Source organism: Erpetoichthys calabaricus, chromosome 1 (assembly GCF_900747795.2).
Source record: "Erpetoichthys calabaricus chromosome 1, fErpCal1.3, whole genome shotgun sequence".
NCBI lineage: Eukaryota > Metazoa > Chordata > Cladistia > Polypteriformes > Polypteridae > Erpetoichthys > Erpetoichthys calabaricus.
In genome coordinates this window covers 343,775,391-343,802,768 of record NC_041394.2, presented here as the reverse complement: position 1 = coordinate 343,802,768, position 27,378 = coordinate 343,775,391, and the positions used below count along the sequence as shown (strand labels likewise).

The 27,378-nt window shown below is 38.9% G+C and overlaps 1 protein-coding gene across 1 annotated transcript in view; it reads left to right on the top strand.

Moving 5' to 3' along the window:
• Positions 1–243: 243 nt before the first annotated feature.
• Positions 244–27,378, top strand: part of LOC114664953 (gastrula zinc finger protein XlCGF26.1-like) — an 87,746-nt gene continuing 60,611 nt past the window's right edge. Inside the window, exons 1-2 of the mRNA XM_051925600.1 lie at positions 244–382; positions 8,814–9,262. Coding sequence (XP_051781560.1) covers positions 8,851–9,262 — 412 coding nt within the window. The 5' untranslated portion in view covers positions 244–382; positions 8,814–8,850. The remainder of the gene's footprint in view (positions 383–8,813; positions 9,263–27,378) is intronic.

Below are 27,378 nucleotides of genomic sequence, written 5' to 3'. Positions count from 1 at the left end.
CAAAATAATTAACATTATGCCGTCTTTACTTAACCAGTTGAGTAAAAAAATTGCTTTCTCAATAAATTTAATTTTATATTTTGGTGGACATGGGGGTGACAAGTTTAAACTCCGCACCGGGTGCCACCAGACCTTGCTACGCCCCTGCCTCTCACGTAAACCTATACTGTAATCCTTTACCTCCTGCCAGCTACAGTCGACCTTCACGAAGGTGTTGTTAAACCAAAAGGCTGTCGCTGCTGTGACGTCATCAAGTAGCGTCGACTAAACAGAGGTGCACGAACGTCTCGACTCTTGCGAGCAGTAAACGTGAGAGCTAACGGGAGGAGAGCCTATTGCTGCGGAGTGACCGACTTTTAAACGTATCATCTAGAGTTAGAAAGTAAGTGGTCGGTGTTCAGGGACGTCACTTTGTGTGTGTGGGATTTTATCTTTGGCGTCTGGCAGGGCTACAGCATGCTTCTTGAACAGCAGGTTGGTCTTTACTAAGAGCGCTCATCGTGTGCCGCCTGAGTTGGCTTCTGCCTGTGGCTCACTTTTTTATTTCACCTTCTCCTGTTATACTTCTGTTTATATCCCTTGTTAATCTTTATTCCTTATCATCTATTCCTTTAGTCGGTGTTCTTCCATACAAGAAAATCGCATCGATCTCGGGGTTTCTTTTTTTAATTTACACGTTTAAACTCCCGGCAGTGACACGCAGTCTGTTCAATGATACACTCGCAAAAGCAGTACGGAGGTAGTGGCTTTGTGCACCAAATGTCCGTCATATAAAAAAAACATAAAGCACACAACCTTCTCCTTCTACGATGATCAGAGAGCAAAATGAAGCAAAGAGATCGGCGTCTTTACTTTTATTCGTTAAAACAGCAGCACGAGTCCAGCGAGCACCCGGCAAGCTGTTTTACGATGACATGAATTCATTTTTGCTACAGAGAGAATTTCATTATTTCAGTTTAAGACAGGATGTCATTTTCCCATCGAGTTATGAGTGGGGTATGCGGATTATTCCAGTGGAATGAGAGTATTCGTGCGATCACGTTGTGCAATTAAGATAATAAATTTAATGATTTTTTCATTACACGCTTTTCATAAATGTATAATATAAACATAGATAGATTTTAGACCTGGTATTGGTTCTATCTATCTATCTATCTATCTATCTATCTATCTATCTATCTATCTATCTATCTATCTATAGTACACAGGATTTAAAAGAAAAACATAAGCATTGGCACTAAATTCTAATGAAAATAAAAATAAATTGATTCAAGTTGACAGGCCTTAACAAAAGAATAGAAATAGATTCATATTATTATTTTTTTTCTTTTGTTGGTAATGCAAACTTATTAGACTGAGTGATTTTATAAATAATTGCATACATACAATATAAATGATAGTACTCTTTTGGAAAGCCTCATCTGAAGTGCATAAACGTTTAATTTTATAGTGTTTATCTGAGATAAAGGAAGAGTTATCAAAATGTAACTATGCAGCACATTTAAAGAGAGATCTGCCTACCAGTTTCTTTATCCACTTTTATAAAATCATTTGTCCAAAAAGAGTTGAGAAATTTACAATGAAAAAAGAGTCATCAGCAGATTCTGTAGCCCCTTTACAGAACACACAAGCATCACTTAAATCAATGGACTCGCTCACATGGTGCTGTATTAATCGAGTTATAAGTATTAACTGTGCAATGTTTTAAACAACAGTTTTCTCATTTTAGTTATTGTTAAAACATATGTGAAGGTCCAGATTGAGCTGGCAGTTTTCTTCTATTGAGTTGACTAGTGAAATGTCACAGATGGATCAAATTTATGAATTAATTAGCACCTTATAAACTTATTACGTGTATTTTCCTTTTATACAGTAGATATTAAACTACCTAATCAAAAAGTGTTTTCAGTGGTGTGGCTGCTTATACTTAAAGAGAAAAAGGCATCTGGGGTAAGGTCAAATACAATTTCATATTCCCTTACTGAAGAAAGATTTCCTGTTTTTACAAATCAGAACAGTCAGTCACGTAGTGATTCTAATTAATTACATGGTGAACAAATAATATTAAAATTTAAGAAAATGTTATCTTCTTTGTGGGTAACATTTGTTTTGTTACACAGAGTGAGATAAAGTTGTGTGGAGAATAATTATGTTTATACAGTAAAGGCCAATTCATCAAAACTTGTTTATGAAAGGTAACCAATTTTATAGTTTGCTTACTTATCCCTGAAGGGCATAATAGAAGAAACTGACCCCCAAATTTGCTAAAGTGAAATTGTGTTTGCAATTCAGGTCATTAGAAGAATTTTTTACAAAACTAATCCAGCTAATTTTAACTGTGGTTTAGTGTGGAAAAGTCAAAGACATTAAGTCACCCATAATGTATTGTTTTGTTTTTTTTAACACATCCTCTTTTAACTTTGACTCCTGTTGTTTCATATGCAAGTAAAAAGAATCTATATTTAGTGACCCTAGACAACATTAATAGAGGATATTAATGTGCCTCAATAAGGGAGTGGCACATATATATATATACCAGTAATGGCACTGCACGTTATACACTTGACTTGATTATACTCCATTGACCCTTGACCTTCGTCGATCATATATGTGTGCAAAATTTCAGGTCAGTAGGACAAATGGTTTGGGAGCTGCAGGTGACTGTAACTGCACGCAACTGTGCAGTGAATACACGTGATTTGACTTTACTCGGATGACCTTTGACGTTGGAATCAATCACTCCAAAAGTGGACAGTAGAGGTCACATAATATAATTTGTATACCAAATTTTAGTTAAATAGATCAATAGGTCAAATGTTTTGGGAGCTACAGTGTAAAATGAAAACACTCATGTGTCTTGGCGACAAACAACCTCGTGATAAACGATATTTCTAGTAAATACTCTCTCACTTCCCTCAATCAGCTTTCCCTGAGATGGTGAATCTCGGACTTTAACCTTTACATCTTGTGATCGTTGTACTCTTGAAAAGGCAATATATAGTTGTCCACATCCAAAAACGGGTTCTGGTAAAAATATCCCAAATCTATCGAGTGTCTGTCCCTGGGACTTGTTGATTGTCACAGCAAAAGCAAGTTTTATAGGGAATTGTCTTCTTCCCAATTTAACTGGAAAATCGGTATCATTGGTAATCAAATCTATCCATGGTATAAGCACAACATCGGCTATACTTGAGCCAGTAATAATCTCTACCTCAATTACATTGGGTTTTAAATCTCTTAACAATAAGTCGTGTTCCATTGCACAAACCTCGTTTACTATTTAAGTTCCGCATTAACATAATAATAGCTCCAAACATCAATTTCAGACTATGTGGAGCAAACCCAGATGGAGAAAGGACTATTTAAAAACTCAACAGGAAAGTTATCTCTTTCATCATCATCAGTTTGTATTGAGTCATCGCTCAAGTATATTACAGCGTTGTGTGACATTTTATTAAGAACATCCTTGTTTAATTGAAATCGGAATTTTTAGGGCATAAAATTGCCTTTCCTGTCATATTCCTAACTATTTGTGGATTAATACAATCTCCAAAGATTTCAGTTACTAATGAACTCATTCTGTATTTCATGGCGGCACCTAAATAATATAAATACTCATTCTGTATTTCTATAATATTTTCATCTAAGTCACAATCATTGGTAAGACTTCCGTTTCCAAGCTTCATTAGCCATTCTGTAAACTGTGGATCAACTGATCTCATGTTATTTTTTAGAGTGAGCCTTTTGAAGTCTTTGAAAAACTTATCATCATGCAAACATGCCTGCAGGATTGCTCGTTTTGTTCTGTGTTTACCTATAGTAAGGCACTGGCGAAAATCGCCTCCCATCAACAAAACCTTTCCTCCAAATGGAATGTTATTTTTCATTACGGTTTACCATAACATTCTTTCAATTGCATTTAGAGCAAGTCCTGACATCATTGAGCATTTATCTATAATCAAAAGCTTGGCCTGTCTAAATAAATTTGCAGCTACACTATTCTCGGTTATAGTTGAAGTTGTATTCTCTACAATATTTGGACCAAGTCCATACTGAGAATGGGAAGTTCTCCCTCCAATTAATAAATTAGCTGCAATTCCAGTCGATGCAGCAGAAAGAACAATTTCATTTCTTCCTCTAATGTAATGCATCAGCATCTTATACAAGTCTTACCACTTCCCCCAGGACCATCCAAATAGCAATTTGCATTGTTCTCATCATGGCTCTGACTGTTTCGTCGGATGCTAATCTTTGCTCTTGATTTAAAATTTGTATAATTTGTTCTGCTGTTGTTTGCTCAATTGTAGCATTAAATACAACCCTAGTCAAGGCGGGAAGACTTATAGGAGGATCGGTGAAATTAAAATTCGAATTACTCCCTTGGCCATGACTTTGAAAAATATCATTCAGCTCCTTAAGGGCATGCATTTCACATTGCGTACATTCACCATCTTTCCATTATGTAATGTCATGCAAAAATCTTCAATCATAAGTATCTTAAAATTTTTCCCACAGCTTCTCTCAGTTGGTGTTCCAAACATACAAATATATGCGAACAAATCTCTGATCTGGCGCTGCATATTATAAACAATTGCATCAGTTAGTGTGTTTTCCCACACTTTGTCATCTATGAGAAGCCCATATTGCTTTCCAGCTTCCCGAAAACTGGAACTAATAGTTTCATTAAACGACTTCAGGTAAATGTAACTTGTCGCTTCTTTAATGTGCAATAACAGAAGATGCAAAAAATATCTTTCAGCTTCTGTTATGTTTACTGTATACATTCTTCCAATTACTTTATGTGCACCTTTGTGCCTTTTCTGCCACTTACGGTTTTTTCAGTTCCACATATAATGTTTTGGAATGTCAGTGTAGTTAAATTTTCGTGCGAAGGGGTCCTATTGTCAAGAGTTCTTCTACTCTGGCATCTTTCTTGAGTATCCATTACGCTCTCATTTTATCATAAGTTGTGCCTATTTGCCGTGTTTTGTCTTAAATGATATACTCTCTGGTCATAACTCTCGCTTGTTCTAGCTATTCTCATGCGATCAGTGTCTCTTTGTCGTTGCTGGATGGCACTGTGCTCTGTCTCATTTGCCTTTGCAATTCTGGCACGTTTGACCACTAATTGCCGATGTCGATTAGCCTCTTCCTCAGTCTCATTTGCTCTTGCGATTTTCTTGTCGGCCTGTCTTCATTGTATGGTCTGTTCTTTGCTCTCATTTGCTCGAGCAATTCTCTTTTGCTCTGCATCAGCCTGTCATAAATGCTGAGTACGCTCTTCATAGTTTTCATCCTCTTTCTCTGTACGTTTAGCATTCATTTGCTCAGAAGTTGATGCGCTTGCTGCTTTGTGAGCATCTCTTGTTTTCTCCACCCTACTGGCCTGCTTCTTCTCTTCTTTCGTAGGCATCTTTTCACATTAAAACTGATTAAGTCAGTGTTTATGTTGCAGTTACTTAGTACGTTTTCTTTAATTGTTCACTTAAGCTGGCACTTAAGTCTTCAATCTGCCTCAAGAATGATTTAAGATATGAAGAGGTAGGGGAAGTGACGGTGAAGGTGGTAGGCATGAGCACAGCTCTCATACGCATGCACCACACAGCCGCCCTGCTGCTGAGAGTTGATTCTACAATAAAAAAAAAATAATAAGAGAAATAACTTTGGAGGTCAATCATCACCCCAAAAGCAGATATTAGATATCACGTAGTGTATGTGTACCAAATTTCAGGTCAATAGATCAAATGGTTTGCAAGTTACAGATGATTTAAAATTCTGGACAGACAAACGAACAGCCATGGTAGCATATTTTATATAAAGATAATGATATGGGCTGCCCCATACTGATGTGTCAATACTAGTGATGTGCAGTAAACAAACAAACTAGTTCTTTTATACTTGTCTTGGTTTTTGAACAAACAAACTGGTTCATTGACTTTAAAGAACAAATCTTTTCGAGGCATGCACAGTGTGCTAAGTTCTATATTACATTCCACAACAGTCTGGGGCGGTCATCTTAACTTCACTTAAATGGCTGCTGTCTTTGGGAAATACACCATCAATAAACTGTTTCAGAAAAACAGTCATGATGACAACTAGCCAATGACTGACTTGGCAGATGACACTAAGCACCTCCCATTGGTTGGTTCACTCTGACTGAGTGACTATGACTGTCTCAATATTACTGACTGATTGAATGAACCAGTATGCCCCTACTCATCTGGAGTACTATTGCAAGTTTGTTCAAGAACTGCAGACATGAGACTTGTAGTACAATACACTGAACTAGTTCACCGAAAGAATCAGTTTGTGTGCTAAACTGCAGACAAGAGAGTCAGAGTACACTGAATGGCATATTTAATCAAAAAGGATGGGGTATTAAAGAAGAAAACTGTGGGAGATTAATCCAAAACTAAAAATAATTTTATTTAGTCATATTTTAATGTTCTCTCATTTTCATCGTAATGCGCTGTGAAAATGATCAGACTCTGCGCACTTAAAAAGGTCTGGGGCTGCCACCCTTATAATATCCCTGTATTCAATAGATTTTGAGAATTCACACTGATGTGCATTCAGAAGAATCCAGATAAGAACTGATCAACTGTTGGAAAGATGGCGGTTTTAAATGTTCAGACCGGAAGTGATGTAATGAACCCGGAACTGACATTCTGCTGGACGCCTGAACCGGAAGGTCCATGGCAGCTCCCTCCTACTCGCATGTGTGTGACAGTGTGCAGTATTCAAATTGATTGGTTTTTTTTCTATTGTTAAAAATTTATTGTCGAAATTCAATAAAGAGGATTATTATTATTATTATTATTGTTGTGTGTGAAGGAGCTTAAGTCAGGTCAATCAGCTATTTACTAATGCAGAAGGGATGATCACATTTTAACAAAACAATGCATTTTAAAACCTTTAGTGAGAACAAGGGGTTTATTAAATACCAGTAACGGTGTACTGCACGATAACGTGCTGTGAATACATTTGACTTGAGCATTCATAGTTTTCTCTTTCTCTGTACATTTATCATTTGTTTGCTCAGAGGTTGATGTGCTTGCTACTTCCTGAGCAGCTCTTCTTTTCTCCACCCTAGCGGCCCGCTGCTTCTCTTCTTTCGTCGGCATCTTTTCACGTTAAAACTGATTAAGTTAGTTTTTGTGTTGCAATTACTTAGTACGTTTTCTTTAATTTTTCACTTAAGTCTTCAATCTGCCTCAAGAATGATTAGCGAAGGTGGTAGGGAATGAGAACGGCGCCCATATGCATGCGCCGCACGGCCGCCCTGCTGCGCACTGCCGAGAGTTGATTCTACAATAAAACAAAATAAAAATAAAAAGAGTAATAAAAATGATCACCCCGAAAGCGGATAGTAGACATCACGTAGAATATGTATACCAAATTTCAAGTCAATAGGTGAAACGGTTTGCGAGCTACAAGTGATTTAAAAATCCTGGACAGACAAACGAACAGCCATGGTAACGTATTACATAAGAACATAATAATACAATCAAAAGTTATTGACTCAGTGGATAACAGAGAGGAATGTTGGCTTTTAATAAATTGATTAATTCAGCTACCCAGGAAGGTTTGTCAAACATACTGGCAAAAATAGAAGTTACACACCATCATATTAATCCCCTTGGGATTAATAAAGCTATTGTGGACGAAAAAGGCACACTGAAAAGCAGGCAGATAATATTTCTCAATTCTCTTTTTTATTCATTCGGTGTCACAGTAAGTAGAGATTCAAAAGAGCATAACTTATTGCCGCAAAGCTCAATTGAACACCGAGAAAAAATTAGGAGGGGTTTTTATAATTCAGCATTTCATGATTAATAAGACAGAAAGAACATCCTTATCAAAACAGTAAAGTTAAACAATATGTCTGTTGAGCTAAGCATTATCTGTGTTCTCAAAGCTAAGCACAGGAGAGACGCCTTTGCATAAACTACATGTACTTTCTGCAGCCTTGTAACCTTGTCCCTGAAACATTCACTCTGAGAAAGGGAAAACAAACAGATTAGAATTTATTCATGTGGACACTATTTCTCCTGAACCCTGGAATAACATATTTTTGTTAGTTCATAAGCCAAAGCGTCTCTCACTGGCAAGTTAGAAAAATAGTTATTATAAAAATTGTAATTTACTAAACACACAAAAAACATGGTGCTGAGGAGAACAATCTATCTATCTATCTATCTATCTATCTATCTATCTATCTATCTATCTATCTATCTATCTATCTATCTATCTATCTATCTATCTATCTATCTATCTATCTATCTATCTATCTATCTATCTATCTATCTATCTATCTATCTATCTATCTATCTATCTATCTATCTATCTATCTATCTATCTATCTATCTATCTATCTATCTATGCCAAAGCTAGCAAACCCCTTATTTCACTTGGTTGTCTTTTCCTGTTGCAGTTGCACATTTCAGCTCTGAAACATTTCCTGTTTTTTATGTTCTCCCTCCTCATGTTTCTCTTTCTTAGGACAGTCCTGTGCCCCAACACAACTGATAGCACAATTCTGGGACCCCAACAGCACTGTATGTTTATTTCATATTGTGAATACTGCTTACCCACAACTGTGTAAGATAGTCTTCTTGTTTTAGCCTGTTGGACCTTCAAGATTGTTTCACATCTGATAATTTGAAATTAAGAGCAATGAGTTACTGTCGGCATGCAATGAACTGTTTAACTTTAAGAAGCCTTAACAGAGAGGGTCTTGTATAATGACATTCATGTATCTTTAGATCAAAATGATGCACTTTTAATGAAGCTGATTGTTTTTCTTTCTACAGGAAAAAAGAAAAAGCTGCTGTTTACTGTAACATCTCGATGGAATTGAAACAGGAGACTTGTGATGTGGACACGAATATCATGGATATTAAGGAGGAGGACTGTGAGTGGGAGTCCATCTACCCTAAACAGGAAAGTCTGAGCATTAAGGAGGAGAACAGTGAACTGCGGTCAGTGAGCATTAAAGAAGAAGGTGAAAAGAAGTCGGTCAGTATTGAGACACATAACCATACAAATTTAAAGAGTACTGAGGAAGACGACTTTCATGATGGGTATCAAGATGGAGTGGTGACAGAGTTAGACTCTTCTCAAAGCAGACACTGTTCATCTCCAGAGCCTTCTGTAAATGTGAAGTCTGAATCATTACAGTCTGACACAAAGAGGCCTGAGGAGACTATACCTGTTAGAACTCAGGAAAATCAGCCACCACCTACAAAGAAGTCTGGGAAAAGTAAGTGTAAAATAAAAGTGTGTAAGTATTAGGATTGGGGTTTATGGGCCTGAAAGATTAGGTCTTGTGGTTATTATAAGAAATGTTGAAATGGAGTGAAAATAGTACATTGTAGCAGTAGAGGCGTGGAGCCACCTCTAACACCCTCAGGTACCACTCTGATGACCAGGTGAAAGTATAATAATTATTTTTATTATACAGTAGTGCACCAAGCACTCTCCTCCCCACACTCATTAACACAATACACTATTCAATAAACAATACTCTCTCCTCCTCGCCCAGACACTTCGCCCTCTTACCTCCCAGCTCAGCTCGGTGTTCTGGGCTTCCCAGAGTCCTTTTATAGCCCCTGACCCGGAAGTGGCTCCAAGCCAAACCCACAAGTCCATTTCCTTCCGGGTCAGGGCAAACAGTCCTTTTCTTCATCCCGGGAGCACATCGCTTCTTCCAGTCACGTGACTGAGATGCACTCCCGGGTTATAGGGCATGCCAGAGCCCACTAGCCCCCCTACAGCGACTCCTGGCGGCCCCCAAGGTATCCAGCAGGGCTGTATCACAACACTACAAAGTCCATGAGGCCCTGCTGGAACTCGGGGCACAAATATGCTGTCCGGAGGGCTCCTCCTAGCGGCCTGGGGGTGACGACCGGAGTCCATAGCCGGTCGTCTGTCACAACATTATATTATGTTTAAATGTAAGTTTAAGATTTTATCTATTGTAGTGTAAGGTTTAGCAATTTGCTATTCTTCCATTATAGTGACTTTACCAAAGACATGTTTAGGACTTTTGCATAAAGAGTGATATACAAATGTGCAACTACAAAAATAAAAAAAGGCAGTGATCTCTTTAAAATTCCCTGGATATGTGCATCAATGTGGTCTGATATTCAGCTATGCTCTAATTACAGGCAACCACAGTCGTCTTAAACTAATAACACACAAACAATTGGATGACTTCTTGTCAGTCCTGAACACATCATTAAACATTCACTATCCACTCTATGTCCCTCCTGTCTTTACTGACTGGTTGACCCTTCTTTAGCAGTAATGGCCTCCACCAAGCTTTTTTGTACCTGCTGATCAGCTTTTTTCATGATTACTATACTTTCTATTTATTTTGTATATGAGAAAGTAAAAAGAGTTCAACATGAACATGAGGACTCAGTTGGAAACATTAAATTATGTTTTGCATAAACATTAGAGAGTTTTTCTTCACACGGAAAACCACAAACACATGGAATAAATTGCCAGGTAGTGTGGTGGACAGTAGGAGTTTAGGGACCTTCAAAACTCAGATTGGTGTTGTTTTCAGATTGGCAAGCTTTGTTGGGCTGAATGGCCCGTTCTCATCAAATTATTTGCAATAATTCCAATTTCTTTTTAATCGAAGGAAAATAAATTTGTAAGGCTCTCGATTTGTTTACCATACTCCTCTGTATGAGGAGTGGAGTCTCTGTCCATTAGACTTAAATCAAGGTAACTCATGCACACTTAGTTTAAGAAACAGAATAATACAATGTGTTGAAAAACACAAGGATTGTAGAACAATGATAACTGCATATATGTTGACAGAGAAGAAAAGATGCAGGCAGACTACACATACAGTACAAACATAACACAGAAGAGACTGTTTAGTTACTGTTTAGAGTTCTAATTTATCTTGGCACAGGTAAGTAGGTTTACGATAGCAGGACTTTAAGGAGGACTTCTGATGTCGTGGAGAGTTGTTGTTGTTCTGAGTTCAACTGGGGGACTTTTCTCTTTTTGGAGTTCACTCTTTGTCTTTGCTTTCTGTTCCTTTGTTCACGATGTGCTGTGATGCTGCCTTTCTCGTTTCAATTTTAGGCACTTTGCTGTGCATTCTGCCCCTTTCTGGCACAAGAGTGTAGGTTCCGAAGTTCCCTTCTTGAAGTAATGACTTTTTTTGTTCTTCTCAGACTGTGCTCAGTAACTAGAGGTTGGGAAGGGTGGCCCTTACAGGTAGTTCAGGGCATCCTGGTCCAAGGCTCTCTAGAGAGGAGCTTCCAAGTCAAATAAAGTATGTGAACTGTTTTCTCCGCAGAGTGTGGATGGCTTCTCACCCCAAAGAGAGCACATTATCAGCTTTGAGCTCACAAAGAGAAAGCATTGTCTGTGTTTTGGCTCCCAAGAGAGAACATATTTACAGCTTTCAGCCCCCAAAAGAGACAGAAGAGATGAGTGCAGCTACACTTAAAGGAAGGTGCAGCCTCTGCTGATTGGATTAAAGCCCCTTCCATTTGTAGATCCAGGACCAGCTTTTAGGCTCGTTATTTTGCCCATCACGAACAGGCAGGTTCAGTTCTTGGTTACAAGCCTAAGATGAATGTCTTTTTGGCTGCTATTTTGTTTGAAGGAGCCTCTGCAGAGGTGTCGGCTTGACTCTGATTTACACCTTTGTGTTTAGATGAAGTACTGGGCTGATAACTGCTATGAGCTGCAGTTCAGCCATTCATTCAGAATTGCGGGGTGAGTGGGTGCAGCTGGCTTTCTGCATCCTTATTAAATCTTCTGTCTTAACAGGCCTTGTGTGCCACTAGAAATCCTATTTAAATGATCAATGCCCACTTTGACCTACACAGTCATGAAGTATCTAGTGCAATGACATACACACTTGATGTGTGGCCTGTGCAGCTCCCCCTCCTAGGCCTAGTGTGGCAGGTGGTCTGTGTGCCTCAGTGACCCCTGTATGATGTCTGGAGATTAGTGCTGCTGACCAGGACTATAAAGCGTAATTGTGACATTGGCGACCAGTATTTTGATTATTTCAATTGTGTTTATTTGTGATGAGCAAGACAGCTTTTTTCATAGTTTTGTAGAAAAAAAATGATGCTATAAATTAGTTTCACACACAATTTTATAAGCTGTTCTCTTCTTCTATTCTCTGATTTTAAAATACTAGCACAGTGAAATGTCTGCGTAGTAAAAGGTGCACAATGGTAAAATGTTAACTTTGTGTGTTTTGATCACATAATGTATTTAGCACTCTCTGTGCACTGGATATGCTAGGCCTTACATCCGTCTTTCTTTGTGTGTCTTGTTGCCTTTGTTCATTGGGTGTTACACTCGGGCATGGACACCAGACTTTTCTTTTTTTATATGTATTGAGAGATGTTTGTCTAATTGTTAGTTTACCCTTGAAGAATATGTGAAAATAAAGCAATTTTGTTCTATTTGACTTTTTTTTTCTTTCTGAATTTGCTGTAAATTATTTTGATTTAATTCTCTTTGCCTTTGTTAATTTACTTAACAGGCAGTAGAGCAGTGAGATAAGCATTTTGTGTTGCCTGTGCAGTTTTACCAATCCTAGGGTTAGATTGACTGGTCTGCCTCAGTGGTACTCAGAGTGATGTTGTGTGGAGATTTGTGCTTATCACTGGGTGAGTCTAAGAGGAGGTGGCAGACAAAGAACAATCCACGAATGGCCCTCACGCTCGTCTTGATCCATTAACACAACTTAGAGAAATTGAGTTCCCTCTCAGCAAGGCTTGTACAGTGCCATGCAAAAGTTTGGTCACACCAGGCAATATTTCTGTTACTGTGACAAGCTAAGTAAGTAAAAGATGACCTGATTTCCAAAAGGCCTAAAGCTGAAGATGGCAAATTTCTTCAATATAAAAGCAAGATTACTTTTTTATTTCCATCATTTATCATTTCAAAATAACAAAAAAGTAAAAGGGCATGAAGGAAAAGTATGGGCACCTGCATGGTCAGTACTTAGTAACACCCCATTGGCACAAATCATAGCCAGTGATTTGGCCAGCTAAGAGTCTTCAAATTCTTATTTGGGGGATTTTTGCCCATTTGTCCTTATTAAAGGCTGCTAGTTCTGTGAGTTTCTTGGGCCTTCTTGCATGCATTGCTTTTTTGAGGTCTATCCGCAGATTTTCATTGATGTTTATGTCAGTGGACTGTGAGAGTCATGCCAAAACCTTAAGCTTGGGCCCCTTGAGGTTGTCCATTGTGAATTTTGAGGTGCAGTTCTGATTGTTATCCTGTTGTAGAATCCATACTCTTTTTGGTTGTAGCTTTTAGATGGTGTGACATATGCTTCTAAAATTTTCTGGTATTTAATTGAATCCATTCTTCCATCTACCAATGAAAATTTCCCCGTGCTACTGGCTGCAACAGAAGCCTGAAACATGACCGATCTACTACCTTGCTTAATGGTCAGAGATGTGTTCCTGTCATGGGATTCTGTGCTCTTTGCACATTGTGGCCAAAGAGTTCTTTTTTTGACCTTATCAGTCCACAGGAATTGTTTCCAAACTACATCAGGCTTGTTTAGATTTTCATCTGCACATTTCCGATACTGAATTTTGTGGTGAGGACACAGGAAAGGTTTTCTTTTGTTGGATCTTTATGGTGGTTTCGCTAAACAGTAGAACAGTGTACCACCACTCCAGAGTCTGACTACAAAAGACCTCCGGGAAGCTTTAGCAAACAGAAGTTTCGATTTGCCTTTCTAGCAATCCTATCAGGAGTTCTCTTGGAAATTTTTCTTGGTCTTCTAGACCTCACTGACCTCCACTGTTGCTGTTAACTGCCATTTCTAAATAGTATTATGAACTGAGGAAATGGCTACTAGATAGCATTTTCCTGCTTTGGGGCACCACTTATTTTGTTTCTTAGAGTGCTAGGCAGCTGCTTAGAGGAGCCCATGGCTGCTGATTGTTAGGATGGTTTGAGTCAGAGAATTTATATGGCTTTGAATTTTGCATCACCTGGCCACTCCAAATGATGATTGTGAACAAGACAAAGCCCTAAGGAAGTAAGTCTGTAAGATCTTGGAAAAAAGTTATCTGAGACCTCCAATCACTTGGGGTGCCTAAACATTTGCAGGGTACTCCTTCCTTTTTTCACTCTACAAAACATAAATAATACACAAATCTTACTTAAAATGCAAAAAAAGAATGCTTCATCTTTAAATTTATTGCTTTTGGAGATCAGTTCATCTTCTATTGACTTAACTTTTCACAGTAAGAGTTATTTTGATCAGGGGGTCCCTAGATTTTTGCATGCCATCGTTTATGAGATGTCACGAAAGTGTACATCTTGGGTAATGCTATGTCTGAAAAGGATCATCCGCTCAGCAGAGTATATCGTGCATCCAAGTTAGAAATTAAATGATGGAACCCTAAACTTTCCACTATAGAAAATGGTTGGGTATCTAAAATGATAAATTCCAATTATTTTTTAAGGAATACGCTTTGATTGTTTCCTGTCCTGATCATATTCCTGGGTCTTTTCAGAAGTTCTGTTATTGACGACTGAGTCATATTTTGTTTCTTAAAGGTTTTCTTTCTTTCGTTGCATTGTTGAAAGTCAGTGAGCTCAGCTGAGTGGTGAACCTACAAGAGTCTCATCAAATTAGCTACATTAAATGTCTTGGCTTTAAATCCACCACAATTAACAACTAACATTTTTCATTTTATACTTTACATATAGCATTCCTGTCACTTTTAAGACACTCTTTAATATACTTCGGCTTACTTCTACTTACAAACTACCTTTGGAGTCTGTACTTGCCATTTGGTCAACATGAGGGCAAGAGCTGTGCCACTGAAAGTCAAAGAAGCCATTGTGAGGCCAATAACAATAATAAAATCATTACAGGCATCAGTAAACTGTAGGATTACCTAATTCAACTGTCTGGGATATCAATATGAAGAAGGAATGCATTGGTAAGCTCACTAATTCCTAATAGGGCCCTATGGAATCCGTTTTACTTTTTCACAAATTCCATTTTATTTTATTTTCGGTTTTTACTAGTTTATTTTTCCCTGATGTGGATTTTTTTTTTTTACTGTAAGAAAGTAGTAACAGCTTCAACAAAACAAACACTAATGAAATGGCACTTTACATTCCTTTTAATGAAATGGCACACTAGCACAACCGAACCTTATTTTGCAGTGCCATTCATCGGAGCCCAGATCCTCCATGACGCTGTATGCTGAGACTGCAGTAGGACAGTGAGCGCCCTCCAGAATTGTAAGAGCTGTCAGTAGTCTGATGCATCCTTCCGAGATGATGGTTAACTTCAGTTTTAAAAAAAGAGTGACCCACTTTTAAGGGCTCGTTGCATCTCAGGGTGAAGCCTGCTCTTCTGGCCAGGTTTGTAGGGGCCGAGCTTATAACGGAAGAGTCAAATGAAAATGATATTAAATGTTTATCTTAGCATTCTAAATGTTCAGGGAGCAGGAATATCATGAAATGAATGTATTCTGTGTGCTGCCTGCGCCTCCTCTTAGTACAAGAAGAAGTCCGTTTAAGAAGCACGTAGTAATTAACTTGGCTCCAGGAACACTTAACACAAAGCATTTAATGTGCTACATAACTTATGATTGGATTTGAGAAAATCTAGTAAATTGAATAATTCATTTTAAGATGTTTAGTTTACGATGTTCTACTTTAATGACAAATTACGAGAATAAAGTCAACATGTTTTCACACAACTACACAGTAACCAGGTACATTACACAGTTTTGAAAAAAAATAAAACAAGTACGACTTGGCTTGCAGTATCATCCAGTAGTATAGAAACAGTATTCACACATTTGAACATAAAGGTCCACATCCGACCTTTTAAAACCAAAGTATCTCCAGACAACAGACGTGACTCCTTTTTTCGGCAAAAGTTCTTCTGTGTCATCATGTTCAACTTTATTATCTACTACAGCTTCAGTTTCGGAATGTTCTCTGTCCATTTTCACCGCGCAATACCTCTACTAACGCATTTACTCCGTTGCATGCCTGTTTAGTGGTGTAGCAGTGAAAAAGAGCCCCTGCACAACACCTCCATTAATGCATGTACTCCGTTGCATGTGTCTTTAGCGGTGTAGCAGTGAAAAAGGTCCCCCCTTAAACAGTTTCCCGCTGTGCCATGTTCCAAACGTTGTTTAGGCAATTTACACCGGTGTTGCGGTATAAGAAAAATCCATATCATAACAAAAATAAAAAGCGGTTTTCGGTATGAACCGGTATACTGCCCAGCACTACCATACAGCCAAGTATTTACTCACGTACCGCTATGATGAGAACTATGTTGTCTCGGCTATCAGTCATTTCATCAACTACAACATATATTTTCTTGCCACAAATCTTTCCAACAACGGCGTCCATATGTTGTTCAAAGATACGGGACAAATGAGTTTGACAAGGACTGCTCTTATTTTCCGGCAGCGCGCCTCCTTGTTTACAATGCTTAATAAAGAAACGACGCATCTTTCTCATTTTTTCGAGTGGTATGACTCACATGGACACAAACTGGCATCTTGCATCTGACGATTTTGTTGTTTCCTTTGTTGTTACCTGAGGGGAACACTTTTTGATCTTAATTTCTCCTTATTGTTGAGATGGGTTTTAGATTTGATGTCGTCATTGCAAGGACCTTTTCACGTCCAGTCTATGGTATGCTGGCAAAACTTGCAGAAAAGTTGTCCAGATTCGTAACAGTCGCTGGGATATTGTTGCGCCCTCAATTTTGCAGTTAAGCTTGTGTTTCTTAGTTTTTTCGATGTAGTTAGGGTATCTGATACTGTTCGCTTCGACATTTCTGTCTCTAACTAAGCTAATTCACATGCCTTTAACGAGAAGGTTTACAGGAAACATGCGCACAAACAGATTAAAAACATGACTGAATTTCTATGAAGAATTGCTTCAAAAACAATAAACTAGATAATAATATCTGAATGATAGAACCACAGATTATTCAATTGAATTTATTGAGAGGTTTTGTAACAGTCACCCTTCAGTCTCTAAATTTCGCACATTTTCATTTTTAAATCTAAAATCCATTTTTAAGCGTATGATTCTGTCCATGTTTTCCGCATCGTAGAAATCGTAAACCCCTATCTTAAGAACTGGTAGGCCAAGTAAGACCACCACTGCTGATGACAGAAGAAGTTGCTGATGATTGCATTTTGTTTATGACTTGCACACACTAATGATCAGGATATTGCATGTATCTCAGTAGCATCTTATTATTAGCATCATTATTATTATTATTATTATTATTATTATTATCATCTTAAGTATACCATCTCATAAAAATGGCATGATTTGGCTCAGGGTGACTATGAGATTCCCCACTGGTGAGGCAGTTCACGCTGAAAAGCAGCCATCAACAATTAACCCACAGCTGTTAAGACCTGTGACAGAACTGGGATTGTGTGAATTCCGTGTGATGGTCTCTGTAATGAAGGGTCCAGTTCTGCACACAGTTCAAAGAGAAAGTCTTAGAAAGTCTAAACTAGCTTATGATTCAGTCATCATCATGAGCCAAAAAATCATTGTGATCCCTGAAAATTCATACCTTGTGTAGCCTGTCAAACATCAGAGTGCAAAATGTGCGATGAAATAAGATTTTCTGTTTAGTTTGATTTTCCACCTGGAGTTGCTAAAATGCCAACACCAAAAACGTCTGCATAGGACTTATGAATGCTCAAAACTTACTGTAACATTAAGCCAATTTCCATGGCAAGTTATGATTTTATAAATCCTGTCTTTTATGTTAGAAATGGCTTACACACGTTTCCAAGCAAAAGGAAGTTTATTTTCATGCGGCCCTGATGAGTAGTTATTATAGAGAATGTAAAATTAATAAATCATGCGTCTTTCCGTGTACAACTGAAGTTTTATCATTTTTTTTTATCAAATGTTGTTCCTAATTTCAACCAGCATGTATTTAATGTGAATTAATGTTAATAAGGCAATGGATTGAAAATTAGCTGATTTTTTTTTCTTCTTTTAAACTTTATACAGGAAAAGAACATCACTGCTGTTTGGAATGTGGCAAAGAATTTTCTCGCAGGAGTGCTCTTCAGAGACACACTAGATTTCACACAGGAGAGAAGCCATATTGCTGTAATGAATGTGGCAGACAATTCTCTTACAGGAGCAGTTTTCAAATCCACACAAGAATTCACACTGCAGAAAAGCCATACTGCTGTGTGGAATGTGGGAAAAAATTCTGTGACACGACTTCTCTGCAGAGACATACAAGAATTCACACTGGAGAGAAGCCATTTCACTGTAATGAATGTGGTAAACAGTTTTCACAAAAGATCAGTCTTCTGAAACATACTAGAGTTCATACTGGAGAGAAGCCATATTGCTGTAATGAATGTGGTAAACACTTTTCACAAATAGGCAATCTTCAGATACACACTAGAGGTCACACGAGAGAGAATCTGTATCAGTGTAATGAATGTGGTAAACAGTTTTCAGCAAAATGCCATCTTCAGATTCACAAAAGAATTCACACAGGAGAGAAGCCATATTGCTGTAATGAATGTGGTAAACAGTTTTCACGAGGAGGCAATCTTCAGACCCACAAAAGAATTCACACTGGAGAGAAACCATATTGCTGTAATGAATGTGGGAAACAGTTTTCAAGAAGATGCCATCTTCAGAACCACACTAAACTTCACACTGGAGAGAAGCCATATTGCTGTAATGAATGCAGTAAACAGTTTTCACGCAGATGCCATCTTCAGACCCACAAAAGAATTCACACTGGAGAGAAGCCATATTGCTGTAAAGAATGTGGTAAACAGTTTTCACAAATATGCAGTCTGAAGAGACACACCAGAGTTCACACAGGAGTAAAAACCGCAAGAGTTCAAAAATCAGTCCAGAAAAACAAGCACGCTTAAGGACTCATGAGTGAAGTTCACTCCTGTTCTGAAAAATAAGGAAACCAAACTACTGTTGAGAAATGAATCCCTGAGAGAAAGCCTATTGCTGTTTGGAATGTGGGAAACAATTCTGTCAGAAGAGTTCTCTTCAGAAACACAGTAGAGTTCACAACAGGTGAGAAGTACAACTGAACTGTCCTGACTAAAGAGTGAGGTTCACTCCTGCCTGGACAGTAAGCACATGTAACTGACTGGAATCCATCCTATTGTGTGTTGTGTCAGAAACAAGTCAACACAGAGGAGAAACAAAAGTTTATTACCTTTTCCCTTAAAAAAAAAAAAAATACAGTGAGCTTCTCACCAATACAGATTAAATTATAAATTAAGTCAATACTAATAATTACAAATGTAAACTAGTAATACAAAATAAAACTAAAATCCAGAATATGTTGTACACTCTGCTGAATTACGTTTAAACACTGTGGCAGCATGCTAATCTAATAAATGCTAATTTTTTTTAATAAAACATACAAATACTGCATATAACAACTCAAAAAAAAAACACATTGCTTATTAGATGCTTGAGCATTTCCATATAATATACATGTCAAATAAAATTAAATTTGAAAAGGTTTGGAGAGAGCTGAAAATATGACTTACCCCTACAGCATCCACCAGGCCTCTGGGGTGCATGCAGTCTGTTGGGTGTAACATTAATTAGCATTCGTACTTCAACATATAATCAGGCTGCTACTAACGTCTTGGAAAGTTCATAACTAAAAGCTTCAAAAAATGACAAAAGACAGAATACACTTTGCTATACACACAAGAAAATTTGGAGGAATTAATCTCAACAGAAGCCATATTGCAGTTCTGAATCTCCCAAACCAAAATCTTCTGGGTCACAATTTCAACTGGGTGGCACCTCCAGACACCCTCAGGAGTACATTAGAAGAGAAAGAAGTCAAAACACAATGACCTAAATAGCCAAGTCTTTGTGTACCTTAAAATGGTGGGCCTAGTTGGATAAGATCTGTACTCGGGTTGAGTGGTCTATCATCTCTTTGCCTTGGTGTACCACCCTAAAGAATTTAAATGTTCCAGAGTGCCTCCATTTTATTTTATTCTTAAATTGTTACTTACTGAACTGCTATTGGGTAAAGCAAAAGGTGACATTTCTTACCCAAATAAATATTCTTTCAGGGAGCTTTTATAAGGTACTAGCACTGGTAACCTGTCAAAGACAGGTTTCAGAATGAATCTCCACAGATGATGTAATGCCAGCTCATAATTGGGTGAGTTGTCCCTGGGTGATATAACTTGTCACTGCCGTTATATAGCCCTCCCATTGAAGTCGTTCTCCCCAGCACCACTTCCAATTCCTTGCAGCAGCGCACAAACTTGAAATGGCAGCGTGGTCTTTTGTCTCACTGCAGTCATGAAGCTGGTGACGAGGGTACATCAGCAGAGATTTTGAGCGCAGTACTGTCAAATGGCTCCGCTGGGATGTTGTGTGCGTCACTGTCATGTGGTGCAGCAGATGCTACAAAGAAGTAGGCAAACCTCCTTGTGGTGAGATGCAGATGTACCGGTCTTTTGGCTGTTTTCCTTCACTGAACTGGAGCTGCAAATCATGTTTCAGAGCCTTCATGTATAACACCTTGTGTAGAATTCACACTTAAACATGATGTATGGACAAAACTAGAAATGTGCGCACACAAAAAAAATTCAAATGCATATAACTGTGCATAAGCAAACTTCTATGCACTTTACCTTTATAAATCCCGGTTCAGCGTAAAATTAATTGCACTTGTACAATCCTACAGTCCCTTTCCCAGAATTACTCCTATTGGAATATCCCAATCAAAATAAATAGCCCCTTCCATTCAGTGTTTTGTTAAAAGACAACGGCAAAAGCATGTGTAAAAAAACAAGAATTTCAGTGAATGCAATAGAAAGGTCCTGCTCAGTGAAGTGGAGGAAAGGAAAAATGTACAATTGGGTGGCAAAAACAGTGGTATAAGCAACAAAAGGAAATTGATAGAGTAGGGGCACTCAAAAGTTCAAATTCAGAAAGTCTCACAGTGCCCTAAATCTGAAGTGGTCAGACTTCAAAGTCGACGTGAAAAGGTGAGTTGCTGCCCACCATCTTGAGTATCTGACACCACCGGAGGAGGTAGCAGAATTCTGGGACTCACACTGTTTGAGCAGTGAGCTCCTGCAGTTATTGGTGAGACACCTATAACCAGTATTTTACCAGAAGGCGAGAGGGCTATCACCGTGGCTGAAGGAGAGTTTTAATTACTTTTTTTTCGCTTACTATTATGCCTATTCATCTTAAATAATTTACATGTTTAATAAGACAAAAAAGCAGGCAGCAGATGCTGTATTTCTGTTTATTCTGTTTCAGACAGTATTACAAAAGGGGAGCCCTGTGTCGGGGACGTGACTCCAGGTATTGATGTGCCCAGCACATTTTCAGGCACTAACTGCACACATAACCTTGCCTCGAAAACCCCCAGGTGACCATCTGGCCGTGTGCTGACGGACTCTGCTCTGGAGTCACAAAATGCTGTAGTGGATATTGTAAGATACTGGCTAAGATACTGTATGATATTGACCACAAATGAAATGACTTGTGTTAAAAAGTTTATGCAGTATCTGATTACCTGTTTTTATGTTCTGCCAATTACATTCAAATGAGGTTGTAACGCTGTACGATTTGGCTGATCATTTGTTGGGTCAGGTTCATCATACCGCATCTCTTCAGGTAACGTCAAGCCACAATTGTGTGCCACGTTATGCAGCGCACGCCATGCTTGTACAATGTGACACACGTTCTGAGACCTATAGAGCACCACTCCACCAGTCTTATCCAGGCTGCGCCAATGGCCCTTAAGCTTATCTATAGTATGTTCTACCACTGCTCAAGCCTGAGAGTGGAGATCATTATAATGTCACTTTTGTTCAGTCAGAGTGGGTTAGTGACCAGGTTGAGGAGCCTCATCTTCAGCGGGTTCCCACCGTCACCTATGTGGCTGTGTTATATGGCTACATCATACAGATAACTTAGAATTTTGACCAAAGGTGTAATATTAAATGTCTTATCGAGACACCAGTCATCACACACAGCACCATTTTCAAGTTTGTTCCCTACACTACTGTTTATCAGAATGGATGAATCATGTTGACATTAACATTAATGAGACTCATTTTCACTTCACAGATAATTTGCAGATTAACAGAGTGGAAATGTTTTCTATTTACATAAGCAGATTCATTCTCCAAATGCCCCTTTATAGCAATGTGGGTGCAGTTCACCACTCCAATTACATTTGGAAAACCAGGCATTGCTGTGAATTGCACTTAGATGTTTGCCTGTTCAACCACAGTGTAAGGAAATCTTATATGTCTGGATAACAAGGGTATAATATCATCCTACACAGCTGGCATGGCACAACTCGGTGATGACTGAGAAATACCCGATTGGTCAGGCATTTCACGATGAAAAGCTGTTGTGGATAAAAAACCAAGAGTGAACAGAACCTGCAAAGGAGCAGGTAAAGGACAATTCCTTAAAGTCCGACTTTTTAAGGCAAGCGCCAGTTCAGAACACAGTGCCAAGAGGATAGCTCTTGGAAATCAAAATCGACTTAGAAGCCAGTCGGCATCAAGGGACAGGAAATCAGTATGATCTGTAAATACACACTCTTTTCCTATTTTTCCATTTGGATAATGGATGGATATATGCACATAGGTGACAGGGTGCAGTGGTAGCAACTGCTTGCAGCAATATCTGTTCTGAATCCGAATGCACCCCCTTATGAGGCAGCTGACTTCCCAGATGGTAAAAGACCTTACTATCATCTGGCAGATCTGCAGTATCTTCACTGTTTAGTCTTCCAGTGCACCCAGCACCAGCCACAGTGTAAGCTGTGTGTTTTCCTGCAGCAAATATGCCGGTGTTATTAATCTCCACATCAGATGGCATTCCAAAGCCAACCCTGCCTTACTTTGAAATTGGTAAGGAAAGCAACTCTCTCCTTCTTACAATGGCACTTGAAAGTCTTATTAATAAGCATGCACCTACCTTACTGAACAGAATAGAGTGGCATGCAAAAGTCTGGGACCCCTCGCTTAAAATATCTGTTACTGTGAATATTTAAGTGAGTAGAAGATGAACTGATCACCAAAAGGCATAAGTTAAAGATGACACATTTCTTTTCAGCATTATTAAATTCAAGATTAGTATGTTGTTTTTGTTTTGTTCAACTGTACAGTGAAAAAAAAGGAAAAGAGCACCCCAGTATATTTGAGGTCTCAGATTTGCATTAGCTCATTAGGCTTGTTCACAGTGATGAAGACTGCAAAGCTCTATACATTCCAAGACTCCTCAGACTTTGTCCTAACAATCAGCAGCCATGGGCTCCTCTAAGCAGCTGCCTAACACTCTAAAAAATAAAAGATTTGATGTTTACAAACCAGGCAAAGGCGACAAAACATAGCAAAGTGTTTCCAGGTAGCTGTTTCCTCAGTTTGTAATGTTATTAAGAAATGTCAATTAAAGGAAACAGAGGAGGTCAAGTTGAGGACTGGAAGACCAAGAAAACTTTTCAATGAATTGGTTGAAAGGCAAATAAAAAAACCCCATTAGACTGCAAAAGACCTTCAGGAAAATGTAGCAGACTCTGGAGTGGTGGTGCCCTGTTCTACTGTGCAGCGACACCTCCACAAATGTGATCTTCATGGTAGAGTTGGCAGAAGAAAATGCATCCTAGCCCCAAAATTGAGCATCTGCAGTTTGCAAATGAACATCTAAACAAGCCTGATGCATTTTGGAAAACAAGTCCTGTGGACTGATGAAATCAAAATAGAACTATTTAGCCACAATGTGCAACGGTACGTTTGGAGAAAAAAGGAGTCTGAATTCTATTGAAACAACAAGTCTCCCAACTATTAAACATGGCGTTGGATCATTCAAGCTCTGGGCTTGTGTTGCAGCCAGTGACACAGGGAACATGTCATTGGTAGAGGGAAGAATGGATTTAAATAAATACCAGCAAATTCTGGAAGCAAATATCACAACATCTGTACATAAAAAAGGCAAAGCCCTCACTGACTCATCACTAACTCTCCCACTGTCCATATAGGTAGGAAGCTGACATTTTGTGTGCTCATTTCTTGCAGTGTACTTACAAAAGTTAGGTATGTTTCATGTCCTGTTGCAATGGGTGTACCCCCTAAACTGTATATATAGATAGGGGAAAGCCCTCCTCACTATTTCTGCGACTTCCAATATACGTAGGATGCCCAAATTTCCCATGCTCATCCTTTATGCTGTACTTACAAACGTTAAGTATCCATGCTCATCCTTTACACTATACTTACAAACATTAAGTATGTTTCACTTCGCACCATGCCCCGTAACGAATATTCGAAAATAATGTCTTCTTTTTGGCGGTTCTCATCATTCTGCTGTAAGGAACTTTCAGAACTGACCTCTCCTTTTGGTGGGTTCATTCCTTATTTCCATTAACAGAGGATTTATTTCATGGCAGAGACACACAGGGGCTGCCCCCGGTCCCCCTTCCTTTTTCCGCACCGCCGCTGTCCGCACACCTACCACGTGATTGGCTCCCTGTCTATATACATTAGCAACATCCCACACTCATGTGCCTCCTCACTTGCTTCCTTACTTTCCTCAGCTGTTCATCGTGCTCACTGCTCCCTTCTTCTTTACTCCACCACTTCAAGCCTGTTATTGTTCGCCTTGCTTCACGTCTTCCTGCTGGTGACTCCTGCCTTTTTGTTTTGTTTCTTCACCCTCTTAATCCTCCGGGTTATGCCTCTGCATACTCTACTTTTGAAGGTTGCCGCACCAATTATATTACTACGAAACTTACAACCATCAAAACTTTGTAATGGCGCCAGGCTTCAGATCAAATCTCTGCACAAGAACCTCATTGAGGCAACTGTCTTCACTAGAACTGGCTCAGGAGATAATGGATTTATTCCTTGCATCCCTCTCATATCCTCTGACCTCCCTTTCCAATTCAAACGCCTCCAATTTCCAGTAAGGGTCTGCTTCGCTATGACAATAAATAAGTCACAGGACGAGACTCTAAAAAGGTCGCCATTGACTTGACACAAGATTGCTTCTCACATAGCCAACTGTACATTGCATGCTCAAGAGTAAGCTCAGCAGACAGCTTGGTCATTTTACAACCTGAGGGCAGAACTGCAAACGTCGTTTACAAAGAGATCCTAAAAATGTACATTTCTCATACACAGCAGTTACAATCATAAATCAAACTCTTTACAATCATCGAATTCTCTCTCAATACTACAACAAGCCTACGACAATTACATTGGCAATCATGTTATGTTATTTTTAAAATGTTTCCTTTTCTTTTTCATAACTTCTTTAACACACTACTTCTCCGCTGCGAAGCGCGGGTATTTTGCTAGTCTGTATATAAGTTGAAGTTAAAAAGAAGATGAGTCCTATGACAAGATAATGATCTGAAACAAACCTCTAAGTCTATGATTGAATACCTCAAGAGGTGCAAGCTGACCTTTTTCCACGGCCCTCACAGTCCCTCAACCTAAAAATCATTGAAAATCTGGGGGGATATCTCAAAAGAGCAGTGCATGCAAGACGGCCCAAGAATCTAGCAGAATTAGAAGCCATTTACAAGAACAAATGGGTGATAATACCCCAAGTAAGAACTGAAAGACTCTTAGCTGTCTTACAAAAAGAAATTACAAGCTGTGATACTTGACAAAGGGGTTCTTACTAAGTACTGACCATGTCGGGTGCCCAAACATTGGCTTCAGGCCCTTTTCATTTGTCTGGTATTCTGTACCTGTGAATGATGGAAATAAAAATGTAATCTTGCTTAAAATATTCAAGAAATGTGTCATCTTTAGCTTGATGCCTTTTGGTGATCAGTTCATCTTCTTCTCACTTAACTATTCACAGCAGCAGACATTTTAAGCAAGGGGTTCCAAATCTTTGCATACCAATGTAAGTATCAAATGTTACTTGAACATCTTAAATTTCCAAGTGCATACAAATGAGTCAAAGCTTACAGTGGTGTGAAAAACTATTTGCCCCCTTCCTGATTTCTTATTTTTTTGCATGTTTGTCACACAAAATGTTTCTGATCATCAAACACATTTAACCATTAGTCAAATATAACACAAGTAAACACAAAATGCAGTTTTTAAATGATGGTGTTTATTATTTAGGGAGAAAAAAAATCCAAACCTACATGGCCCTGTGTGAAAAAGTAATTGCCCCCTTGTTAAAAAATAACCTAACTGTGGTGTATCACACCTGAGTTCAATTTCCGTAGCCACCCCCAGGCCTGATTACTGCCACACCTGTTTCAATCAAGAAATCACTTAAATAGGAGCTGCCTGACACAGAGAAGTAGACCAAAAGCACCTCAAAAGCTAGACATCATGCCAAGATCCAAAGAAATTCAGGAACAAATGAGAACAGAAGTAATTGAGATCTATCAGTCTGGTAAAGGTTATAAAGCCATTTCTAAAGCTTTGGGACTCCAGCGAACCACAGTGAGAGCCATTATCCACAAATGGCAAAAACATGGAACAGTGGTGAACCTTCCCAGGAGTGGCCGGCCAACCAAAATTACCCCAAGAGCGCAGAGATGACTCATCCGAGAGGTTACAAAAGACCCCAGGACAACGTCTAAAGAACTGCAGGCCTCACTTGCCTCAATTAAGGTCAGTGTTCACGACTCCACCATAAGAAAGAGACTGGGCAAAAACGGCCTGCATGGCAGATTTCCAAGACGCAAACCACTGTTAAGCAAAAAGAACATTAGGGCTCGTCTCAATTTTGCTAAGAAACATCTCAATGATTGCCAAGACTTTTGGGAAAATACCTTGTGGACTGATGAGTCAAAAGTTGAACTTTTTGGAAGGCAAATGTCCCGTTCCATCTGGCGTAAAAGGAACACAGCATTTCAGAAAAAGAACATCATACCAACAGTAAAATACGGTGGTGGTAGTGTGATGGTCTGGGGTTGTTTTGCTGCTTCAGGACCTGGAAGGCTTGCTGTGATAGATGGAACCATGAATTCTACTGTCTACCAAAAAATCCTGAAGGAGAATGTCCAGCCATCTGTTCGTCAACTCAAGCTGAAGCGATCTTGGGTGCTGCAACAGGACAATGACCCAAAACACACCAGCAAATCCACCTCTGAATGGCTGAAGAAAAACAAAATGAAGACTTTGGAGTGGCCTAGTCAAAGTCCTGACCTGAATCCAATTGAGATGCTATGGCATGACCTTAAAAAGGCGGTTCATGCTAGAAAACCCTCAAATAAAGCTGAATTACAACAATTTTGCAAAGATGAGTGGGCCAAAATTCCTCCAGAGCGCTGTAAAAGACTCATTGCAAGTTATCGCAAATGCTTGATTGCAGTTATTG